The sequence below is a fragment of the Bos grunniens genome, chromosome 25 (assembly GCF_055505025.1).
Source record: "Bos grunniens cultivar Pamir isolate PY7600 chromosome 25, Bosgru_T2T1.0, whole genome shotgun sequence".
Taxonomy (NCBI): domain Eukaryota; kingdom Metazoa; phylum Chordata; class Mammalia; order Artiodactyla; family Bovidae; genus Bos; species Bos grunniens.
Genome location: NC_141189.1, coordinates 3,874,114 through 3,885,510, shown reverse-complemented (window position 1 = coordinate 3,885,510; position 11,397 = coordinate 3,874,114). Strand labels below are relative to the sequence as shown.

The 11,397-nt window shown below is 56.1% G+C and overlaps 1 protein-coding gene across 8 annotated transcripts in view; it reads left to right on the top strand.

Annotated features, from left to right (window-relative positions):
* Positions 1 to 11,397, top strand: part of TNRC18 (trinucleotide repeat containing 18) — a 90,032-nt gene that overhangs the window by 5,142 nt on the left and 73,493 nt on the right. For 3 of the 8 annotated variants that reach the window (XM_086373797.1, XM_086373795.1, XM_086373788.1), the window contains exons 1-2: positions 76 to 760; positions 2,666 to 3,101. The exons of 1 other annotated variant lie outside the window; for it this stretch is intronic. In XM_086373797.1, the coding sequence (XP_086229923.1) occupies positions 2,915 to 3,101 (187 nt within the window). In that variant the 5' untranslated portion in view covers positions 76 to 760; positions 2,666 to 2,914. Of the gene's footprint in view, positions 1 to 75; positions 761 to 1,019; positions 1,379 to 1,526; positions 2,350 to 2,665; positions 3,102 to 11,397 lie in introns of those variants that run through there. 4 more of the 8 variants (XM_086373791.1, XM_086373790.1, XM_086373789.1 and 1 more) reach the window with 4 other exon arrangements.

Here is an 11,397-nt window from a genome sequence, read left to right as displayed (position 1 = left end):
AGACGCTGGGGGAGGGGGGAGGAAAAGGGAGGAGGAGGAAAGGGGGGGGTCCGAGCTGGTGGAGGGGGAGGGCTGCCTAGAAACGGCCCGGAAAAATTCTCACCACCAGTTTTGATCATTCAGCCCCGCTGAGGGGAGCCTGGAAACTGCTGGAGCCCCTTGGTCCGTAATTGGTTTTATAGGAATGGCCGAGGGCCAGGGTGTTTACATGCGCGTGATGGGCGGCGCGCGCGGCCAATGGATGGCGGCCGGGGGCCGGCCTGCGGGGAGGCGGGCACCCGGGAACAATGCGTGTTTCTTTGCCGGAGAGTGTTCCCCTCCCCCAGTCACCCCCTCCCCCCCCCCGCTGGGTTTTTTTTTTTTTTTAGATCCAGCGAGAGGAACTTGAAAGGGGGGTTGTGTAATGTACCTTTTCCAATCCCGGGCTGTATATGGAGATTTGGGATTCTTTAAACCGGCGCTACCTGGATTTTATTAAAAAGCGGGGAGCTCGGCGGGAGGAAAGCTGGCTTTTCCGGGGGCTGCGGGAGCCCGGCCGCGGGAGGGCGGAGGAGTTGGCGCGCCGAGCGCTCGGCCCGGGGAGCGGTTTTCTACCAAAAAAAGGAAAGGCGGGCAAAAAGTGTGAGGCGGCTGCGGGTGGCGAAGGGGAGCTGCGGCCGCAGGATGGCGGGCAGCACGGGCGCCTAGCCGCGCCGGGAGCCGGGGCCGCCACCGGAGTCACCGTCGCCGGAGCCCGGATCTGGAAGCCCCGCCGCGCCAGGTACGCCGCCGGGCCGTCCGCCTGCCCCCTGGCCGGGCACGATGGTCTCCAAACTTCTCCAGATGGCCCCCACCCCACCTCTCCTTCGGGGTGCGCCGGGGATTCCCGCAGCTCTCCAGCTCTGGAGAACAGAATCGGGGGGAACCAGGGCCGGCATGGTGGGGCGCCCTGGGAGGGGTGGGGGCGAGTCCCTGAACCCTGGGCACCCGCCTGAGCCCCCAGCCTTGCTCTAGCCCGCCCAGCCCGGCCGAGGGGCGTCGGTTCTCTTCTCGGTTCCCGGCAGGCGGCGGGGGAGCCAGGGACGCCTAGACGTTTTCGATTATAGGCTGTTTTTAATTAAAAGCCGGAATTCAGCCATTTTAACTGCATTTAAGAGGGGGAGAAAAGTAGGGAGAACGCAGCAGAGCCCGCAGATGGCCGAACGAGCTTCTCTACCAGAGCAAGGGTGTTGCGGGGGGCTTCACCCCGACTTCCCCAAAGTGGGGCGCTGGGGTATGCCCCGAAGCGCTGGCTTTTAAACGAAAGCTACACAAAGAACATTTTTAAAAAATCACGGAAAGCTCATCGCCTCCTTAAGACATGTATCTTCGGATGTGGCGATCTTAGATTTTTTCCAAAGTAAACGCGGATCTGGTAACCAGAACCTGATGGGAGGCAGCGAGGGAGGGAGCGGGTGTTTGTAACCAAGACCGGGTTAAAATAAGCACCCTTAGCAAACTTGGGGAGGGAGTCTGGAGGACCCCTGGGTGGGGGTGGGGGTTGTGGCTGAGAGGGTCTGCAGGTCCGGGGCCTGGGAGGCAGCCTGTCGCGGGGCGCAGGGCGGTTAGCCGTGAGCCCGGTGGCTTTGGCGAGATCGGCGGCTCTAGGAGCGTCCCGGCCTCTTGCAATCAGGAATCCGAGCTGCCGCGGGCAGACGGAGGGCGAGGGCAGGGTTGGCTCCCAGACCCCCCTCCCGCCCCCACGGGAATCGGCAAATCTTTTAAACAAACAGCTTTAAACTGGAACTACGCGGGGATTTGCCCAACGCTGGGGGAGGCGCCCCTCGGTCGGCCGGCGCCGCCAAGGTTTTCTTTGTAGGTTATTTTTGGGGTCGGGGGCAAGCTAGGGTAGGAGCGAGACCCCTGAGTGCCTCCCTTCCTCTCTGACGCCCCCCAAATCCCCCGCGCTAGGCCGCGTCCTCGGGCCGCAAGATTCCCAGGCCAGGGCGTTGGAAAATGAAACCAAAGCTTGTTTTGAAGGATTCTTTCCAGTCCTCAGGCGAGAATGCCACGTCTCGGGTCCTCGGACTTAGACTGTACGACTCATAGTGGCCCGAGGCGGGTGGCGAGAGGGGGCGATGAATCTCTTTAAAAATGAGAAACCCACTTAGTACTCTCAGTCGTGAAAAAAACTAATCCCGCGGCTCGGGGCGAGCTTAGGGAAGCCAAACTCAGAAAAGGAAGACAAGGGCCCCCAAAGGTTAAATATTAAACTTTTCGGATCAGATAGTGACATAGTGTTTAGGGAGAGATTTCGCACCGCTCACGGGAAGGTTTCACGATTTGAAACCCTGGAGCATGTGACGCCCAGGAATCCAACACACTTCGGAGGTTTGTATTGAGGCGCTCCGGGCGCGGCCGAGGGGCCTTCCTCAGTTTCGGGAGCACCCGTGAGCAGCCGAAGCAGAGTCCGGGCTGGCCACTTTTTGAGCCGGGTGCGCAGGAGCCTGAAGCCGCCGAAGGGAGGAGCATGGAATTGAACTTTTTATGGAAAAGGGGTTCCTCCTGGTTTGATTTCTGGCCTCTTCGGCAGCCCCCGGTCCCGAACGGCAAGACGACTTTCTGAACTTTGTTTCTCTTTTCCCCCCTCCTTTTCTTTTCTCCTCCCTTCTGCTTCTAACGCGGCCCGTCTCCTCTCCCCGCCAAGACGCCTTGTGCGCCGCCTCGCGCCGCTCCGCCTGGCCGCCCGGAGGGGCCCCACCGCCGGCCGGCCGTGCGCCTCGGGCCGCGGGCCCGCAGCCGAGCGCAAGCCCCGCTGGCCGCCGCCGCCGCCATGCACGCCGCGGAGCCCCCGCCGCCAGAGGACTCTGGGACTACGCCGACGCCGAACTTTTAGGTCCCACTGAACGAGGCCCGCGGGCCGGGTGGGGGGCTGGCCGCGGCACTCCCGCGGAGGATGGATGGCCGAGACTTCGGGCCCCCGCGGTCCGTGCACGGCCCCCCGCCGCCGCTGCTGTCCGGCCTGGCCATGGACAGCCACCGCGTGGGCGCGGCCACGGCCGGACGCCTGCCCGCTTCAGGCTTGCCCGGCCCGCTGCCGCCCGGAAAGTACATGGCCGGCCTCAACCTGCACCCGCACCCGGGTAAGTGCCCTGCGCAGTGCCCGCCCCCTCTTGTCCCCTCGGGATCCTGCGGGGGAGGCCGGCCCCGGGGAAACTACCAGGTCTGTTCCCCCATCCCCGAGTTCGCACTGGGGATTCGGCCCCTCCTTCTCCCCCGACCGGTATACTGGGTGCCCGCGAGGTACGGTCAGGCCCAGGGGGTCTCTCCGCCGGGGGCAGAGGCCAGTCTGGAAGCCCTGACGGACATGGGCGCTCTACTCTGTAGCCTTCCCCGGCGCGTCCGGCTCTCCCGAGGCGCTCCAGTCGGCAGAAATGGGAGCCACCAGGGGCGATTCCAAACCCGGGGCTCCTGCAGTTGGAGCCTGGGCTGGAGTTTTCAAAATCTGGGCGAGAAAAGAACAAACCCCGCTCCACACCCTTTGGAGACGTCTGCACCAGAGCTGCAATGCTTTTCTTGGCAAATGTCCTTTCAGGCGCCGGGCGTCCGGAATCGGTCCTTAGCTTCTAGTCTCGTGTGGGGTCTCCAGCTAGTCCCGGCGCCTGGTGTGTGTGTGGGGGTGGGTGGTGGGCAAGAGAACAGAGACCCCCAACACTGGGAACTCGGCCTTCAGCGGGCGGCCGGCTGCCCTTGAGAAGACCCCACGTCCCCGGGGAACAGTGGCAGGACCCGTAGCCCGGGAGGAAGGCAGCACCACGGCCCTGGAGACCCCTTATTCTCCGGCAGCAAAGCCGGCGGGCCCCGCCGCAGGGATGCAGACACTGGGCAGCCGCCATCCCGAAGCTTGGGGACGGAAGCGGCGCGGGAGCCGATCGGCCGGGCACGATTCGCGGCGGGAACACCCTGAGTCTGACATGGAAGCGCGGGCGGAGAAAGCTCGCTGGATCCTGCCGTTTCCCCAGCGGAGCTGCCCAGGCTCGGTGGGGACCGCGCGGGAGAGGGGGAAGCCTGCCTGGGCCGCTGCGGTCTGGCGGGGGCACTCCCTGACACCGGGACCCCAGACCTGCCTTTAGCTGCTGCGGGAAACCCAGCCCCTGCTCTCCGGCTGCCTCCAGCCTCTGTGCCTGGCGTCCCACCTTCGGCTTTTAAATAAAAAAAAAGAACAACCCACCTCTCCCACCACCAAGTGTAGTCTAGGACTCTTGTGAGTTCTCCGGGACCCCCTGACGCTCCCTTGGCCTTGGGGTCTTGGAAGGAACACCTCCGGCTGCAGCCGCCGCCGTGGCCTTGCCCCACCGACCCTGCCCGCTTCGCTGCGCTCGCTTTTTTTTTTTTTTTTTTTTTTGCCTCTTTCTTTGATTTTTCTCTTGAAACTTTTCAGGAACCTGAGTTCCAGGGCTCGGCGGGACAAAGGGCCTTTGTGAGGCACCGGGCGGGGGAGGGGCGCGCGCGCAAAGATCCCTGTCTGTGGGGGGCGTGTGTGTGTTGGGGGGGGGCAAGGAAACGGGTCGTGGCCTTGGGGCGCGCGTGTCCCCCAAGAGCTGCCACAATGAGGGGCAGGGTTTTCTCCCAAGTGCTGCACTGCGGACCAGGGAGGGGTGCCGGAGACCCTAGCCAGAGGAAGGACCGGGGCTATCCTTTTCACGCGCCCCCAGAAGCCGCGGTCATTTTTGTGTGTGCGCTCCGGGAGTCTCTTGGCCCAGCTCGGGGAGGTGGCAGGGTGCTGCAATCAGACCTCGGGGTCTTTCTGACGGGCGGGGCCTTCCCTCGCTTTCCAAGAGGCTTGGGAAAGGGCGCCGCAAGCCTCTGGTCTCCTGTCTGGGCCTGGCCCGGCAGCCGCCAAGTCTTCTAACCAGAAGCCGGGGGAAAACAGCCGCTGCTCCAGGGGGCCCCTGCGTGCGCACACCAGGCCGGCGCGCTGAGCCCAGCAGCAGCCAGACCCGTTGGGTGCCCATTAGGTAGATGGGGAGACTGAGGCACGGGGCAAAGAGGCTTGGTGAAGGGGCAGGCAGGACGGGGAAGTCCAGCGGGAGGTGGCTGCAGAGGCCTGTGCCGGCGCCTTGTACGTTAGGAGCGGCCTGAGTTCTGCGTGCTCGGCGGCTGAGGTCATGGAGGAAACAGAGCCGGGCTCGGGAAGCGCTACCCCGGCAGGGCGCGGAGGCCGCCGCTCAGGCCGGTGCAGCCGCGGAGGGAAGGCTGGCTGGCACTGGCTCTCGCTCCCTGCACCTTCTCAGTACGGTGGCCGTACTGAGACCTAGGGACCCCAGAAACCTAGGGACCCCAGGCCAACGCCCAGAGCGAGCCCAGGGCTAATCCCATTAGCCAGGCGGTGGGGAGCGGCTCCCCATTCACTGTTTGGGGTGGGGCTGGATTACAAATTCCTTCACCGGAACGTCCCGCCCTTCTTGCGGGGTGCAGGTGCTAAATTTTCTCTTTCAACGGGCGCATCACCTTCTTGGCTGTCAGCTCTCTAAGTCTCGCCAGTGTTATCTGCCTCATCTTTATTTGTTTATATTTGTACTGGGAAGCCTGGAGAGGCTCAGCTATTTGCCCGGGGTCACACAGCCAGAGAGGCCCAATTACCTCTGGACTCCAGTGTGGGCGGGAACTCCGGGTAGATCCAGCTTTCCAAGGCAAGAGGGAGCTGGCCCAGTGGGGAGAGCTCAGAGCTGTAAGGGCCCCCTGGCTGGGGAGGTGGTGGTGGCTGGGACCCCATTCAGGCAGGTAGTGACAGGGATTGTGGCGAGTGAGGGTCTTCAGGGAGGAGATGAGGTCTGGGCGGAGAGGGGTGACTCCTTGTTCTGCTCAGGAGGAGGTGAAATCAGGTATAGACGGGGCTTGGAATGAAGAGTCCCAGTTCTCTTCCCCATATGCTTGAGTATTGTGAGGTGTGTGAGCCCTGAAATGTTCACAGCAGTGGGTGAAATGGACAAGTAAGTGACAAGCACCTGGTCCGCCAGCCCCTCTGCTCTGGGTTTGGGAGGCCTGGATTCAGTCCTCCTCACCATTGCAATTAAAGAGCTGTTAGCAGGATTTTGTGTTTGGATGTTTATTCTCCCTGCCCCCGACACCCGGGCCTGGCCCCTGGAGGCTGTGTGAATGTAAAGGTAGGAACCCAGGATCAGGTCCCGCACTTTGGACTGACCGGTGGACAATAGCTGGCCGTGGGCCTTCTCCAGGGTCTGATCAGCTCTGTCTCTGGAATCCAGCCTGTCGGCCTACTGGGATTGATTTAAAAAGCTTAATCAGTGGGACTGGCTGGTGGAGTGATGCGATCCCCAAGATAAGGGAGATTTGCTAGGTGCATCCTCCTCTGGGCAGAGGCCCAAGGGAGGCCTGAGGGAGGTTCTAGAATCTGGAAGGGCCTCTGCAGCCCTCCCCTCCTGCTCTCTGAGCCTCCTGGTTCTTTAGCTCTCAACCCCACGCTTTCTTCTTTCCGCACTTGTTCATTTGTTCTGCAGAGGGATTTCCAAGGGCCTCCTGCGTGCCAGGCACTGCTCTAGCTCTGGGGCTCCGTGGTGACCAAACACAGAAGTCTTTGCTGTCACTGGACCTCCCATCTTAGTGTGCAGGGGGCCAGGCAGTAAACATAAGTCCAGCAAGGAAGTCATTTTAATGAGAGATAGAGGCTGTGAAGGAAGGGAAATGCAGAGGGTCTTTATTTGGCCAAGTGGTGACTGGCTGGAGCCCTGAGAATAGCCGGAGCTTGGTGGGGTGGGGAGGGGGGATGAGAGGAGGGGAAGGGGAGTAGATGGGACCCTGCAGGTCCCTGAAGGCCAGTAATGAGGTCTTGGAATTTCAAACTGTGAGGAGTGAGAAGGCAGTGGAGGGTTTTAAATGGAGGGAGTGACTCAAATTGAGGGACATTTTATGGAACCAGTCTGGACTCTTAAACAAAACATGTCGTGGAAGGCAAGATGAAGGCTAAGGACTGTTCCTGGTTAGAGGAGACGAAAAAACAGACAGCAGGAGGCCCTGTGTGGCCCTCAATTGGATCTTGGATCCGGGAAGAAATTGCTCTAAAGGACATCAGTGGGGCAGTTGACGAAATTGGAATATGAACTGTAGATTAGCCGATAGCACCCAGTCAGGATCACGTTTCATGAAGTCGTACTGTGATTATGTAAGAGCGGCCTTGCTCTTCGGACGAGAGACTTTCAGGGGCAGGGGGTGTGAGGGCTGCAGCTTAGGCTCAGGAATGGCTCGGGAAGAGGAAAAAAAAACCCATCTAAAATGTTCAGATGTGGCAGACAATGATAAGTCAGATGACTTCAGATAACACGTCGGATGAGAAAGCGGTTCACAGTTGCTGAACCTCAGGGAGGTCATAGGGCAGTTGGACTGTTTGTTCGATGTACTAGTTCAGACTTTCCTTTGAAATTATTTCCAGGGAGGTGTTTAACAAAGTTAGTCTGGATTGCTGGAGGCTGGTAGACGGGAGAGAAGCTGGGGACTTGTCAGTGATGAGGAGGCTATCAGGATGATGTTGGAGACCCGGGAGGGGAGCTGGAGGGGAAGGCTGGGGTGTGGTTCCTTGGGAGGGTGGGGCCTTGGAGATAGATGTGGAGGGGCTGATAAGGAGGACAACAGGCGGGGTTTTTGGTTGGTGCTGCTTTTGCAGGAATGGGGAGGAGCAGATTTGAGGAGATGGTGGTGATGGAGCCTTCTTGATTTGAACGTGGCCAGCTCGGGGCATGCTTGGTTCCTGGCGTGGACCAGTCTGATCTTAGTGACCTGCCACCAGGTCCCTTAAGCCCTCTCTTTGGTCACATGCGGTCCTGTCATGAACCTCCCCTGTCCTTCACTTCCCAGCCCAACTTTGGAGGGCATAGGCCTTAGGCCTGCCCAGGGGCTTCGGGGAAGGGGGACCCTAACAGGGCCCCCCCAGGGCTAGGGTCCTTGTTGCACCAGCTGCCCGCAGAGGCCTGGCATTTAACTTTGGAGGACGTCAAGGCCATTTAGTGGGGATCATAAAAGCTCACTGCCTCTGCAGGCTGCGAATGTATTTACCGTCTGCATCCCAGGTAACGAAGAGATGGACCCTCAGCCCAGAGTGAAAAACCTGCTTTGCACACTTGTCATGAATAATTGTGTATGGGCTGGGTCTCCATACACCAGCTGGGGCTCTGTCTGCAATCTCCAGATAACTGCTGAAGGCTGGAGGGCCTAGGGACTGAGGTTGGATTGCTGGAGTTTCGATGTTTTCCTCCTCGCCTTGCTGGGTGATGACTCTACGCCTCGGTTTTCTTATCTATGAAATGGGTTCATTTAGTGGCCCTGAAGTGCCTAGCACACTAATAGCCCTCTGCAGAAGTGGCAGTAGAAGTGATTGCTGCAGTTAAAATATGTCATTCACCGTGAATCCCTGGCTCTAGTCTGGTCCTCTCCGAGGGCCTCTAGGATGCTGTTGGCCCCTCTGGATGGTCCATAGGCTCCTTAGACTCCAGGGTCCCATCTGGAACCCATCATTTTTATTATTCTCATTTTTGGGTGTAGTGAACATTCTGTAAAACGCTTCAGTCTCGAATGTTCAGTAGTTGCCCTTTCACAAATCCTACAAATGGGTGTGTAGAACACACCACGTCACCACCAGCCAGCACAAGGTCACGACATTTCCTATATCCAGAGGGTTCCCTCTGCGCTCTTCCGGTCACTACCCACCCCCACCCCCAGGCTCATTTCTGTACCTTGGTTTTGCCTGTGTTTGAACTTTCTGTAAATGAAGTCGTGCGACCTGTCCTTCTTGATCTCTGGCTGTTTTCACTCACACTGGGTGTGTAAGACTCGCCCGTATCTGCAGCGTGAGCGGTCATCGGTTTCTGGTTGTCATATAGTACTCCACTACGTGAGTACAGCCAAGCTCACTCAGTCCTTCGTTGATGGACATTTAGTTTCTTTGCAGTATTTACTATGAATAGTGCTGGTATGAGCGTGGCCTTTTAGCCCATACAGGTGCACATTTCTTTGGAGAGAGAGAGAGAGAGAGAGAGAGAGATGTATAGTATCTAGAACTGGAATTGGTGAGTCAGAGTGTGTAGCTTCAGCTTTTGTATCGGTGGGCTTTCCAGTGGTTGCACCGTTGTACAATCCATTCCCTGTCTTCCCAGCCCATGAAATTGTCAGTTGCTTTAAATTCTATTCATTCTGGTGAATCGGTAGTAGTATCTTGTGCATGTATCTTAAATTGTTCTTTTTTTTTTTTTTCCTGTATTTGTATTGAGGAATACTTTGCATCCTATAAAATTCACCCAGTAAGAAGCATATGCTTCTGCATTATGCTTGGTATAAACTTTAGAGTAAAGGTTGGGTATCGTTTTAAAAGTCAGATGGGGGAACTTCCGTGGCGGTCCAGTGGCTAAGACTTTGTGCTCCCCATGCAGGGGGCCGGGGTTTGATCCCTGTTCAGGGAACTAAGATCCTGTGTTGTGCAACTAGGAATTGGCATGACGAAACTAGAAAGATCCCTCATGCCCCAGAGAAGAGCGAAGATCCTGAGAGCTGCAGCTAAGACCTGGTGCAGCCAAATAAATAAATATTAAAAAAAAAAAAAAAAGTCATATAGTGCTGTTAGGATTATAAAGAGAACCAGCAATCTCTTGTCTCCTGTCTCTCCGTTCCTGGTGCCCCTTTTAATTCTCTTGGCTGTTTCTTTGGGCCTTTTCATCCATATTTCTGTGTAATAACCTGCTTCTACTGCCGGTTACTTTTTAGAGTTTGAGATTCTTTACTGACTTCTATGGAAGATGAGGATTTTGCATAGACTGTCTAAAGTTTCTTTTCATACTCCCATTTATTAATATTGGCATGAGACCAAAGTCAAGTTTCTTTGCCTCTCCTGCCTTGGTTTTCTCATCTGTGAAATGAGGATAATAATAGTATCTGCATCATGAATCGTTAATACCTATAAAGCATTAGAACAGTATCTGGGAAATAATAAGCACTTAGTAAATGTTTATTGTTTTGTTGCTGCATCCTCTCTCCCCTGCCTCCATTTCTACTTCCTTTCTCTTTCCAATATTTGTGAAATACAATTTTGTTTAAACCAGTGTTATTATTTGGAGAAGGCAATGGCACCCCACTCCAGTACTCCTGCCTGGAAAATCCCATGGACGGAGGAGCCTGGTAGGCTGCAGTCCAAGGGGTCGCTAGGACTTGGACATGACTGAGTGACTTCACTTTCACTTTTCACTTTCATGCATTGGAGGAGGAAAAGGCAACCCACTCCAGTATTCTGCCTGGAGAATCCCAGGGATGGGGGAGCCTAGTGGGCTGCCGTCTGGTCGCACAGAGTCGGACACGACTGAAGCGACTTAGCAGCAGCAGCAGCAGCAGTGTTATTATTACGGCTTTGGGTTTGTAAATATTGTTGATATTTGAGTCAAGCGGTATAATAAAATTCATTTCTTTATTTCCTTGAGTTATTAATTGCATCTGCCCCCCCCCCCCCCCCCCCGCTCATTTGCAAGGATTTCTTAGAATCTCTGTCTTCTCATTTCTTGGTGTACTTTTCATTTGGTTAAATCTGTTGGATGAACTGCCTCTTTCTTTTCATGGGGATTTCCTTTCTGCACTTTTTCTTCCTGCTCTAGTCTGGTTTGCCTGGTGCTTAGGTCTGTTCAAACTCATTGTTCCTTTGTGCTGTGTTGCATCTCCTGCTTCCTGATTTTCATCCCTCCCTTTTTTCTGCTTTACTTCCTTGTTTTGCTGGAGCGTATCTTGCAGTAGCATTCTATGAAAGGGTACACAGAACGCACATTTTATTGAGGCCTCATATACCTGAAAATGCCTTTACTCTACCTTCACACTTGACTGGCAGTTTGGAAATTATTTGAAGGAATTACAATGCCACCTCCTAAATTCCAGTGCAGCTTTTTGAGGGTGTGATGTTATTTTGATTCTTGTTCTTTGTATGTGAACTTTCAGCCTTCCCTTTTACAAGTACTTAAACTCTTTTAGAACCACAGAATAGTCAAGCACACGGGCTCCAGACTTCCCTGGTGGCCCACTGGTTAACACGCTGAGCTCCCAATGCAGGGGGTCTGGGTTTGATCCCTGGTCAGGGGACTAGATCCTGCATGGCACAATGAAGATAGACGATTCTGGTAACTAAGTCCCGGAACAGCCACAGAAATAAATATTTTAGAAAGCGTACATCTTTAAAAAAAAAAAACAAAAAGGAAGCAATGCTAACAAGCTGATGGACTGAGATCCAAGTGTGGGACTTGTTGACCTTCGTGGAACTTTGTGATGGAGTCTTCGGGTCTTCCTTGCTGTCTTTCTCGGTCTCCCAGGCAGGAGTCCTAACTGGTTGCAGGGAATTTAACCCTGGCCGCCCCCTTCCAAGAACTGAGTGTACATTTCAAGGATGAAGAGTTGTAC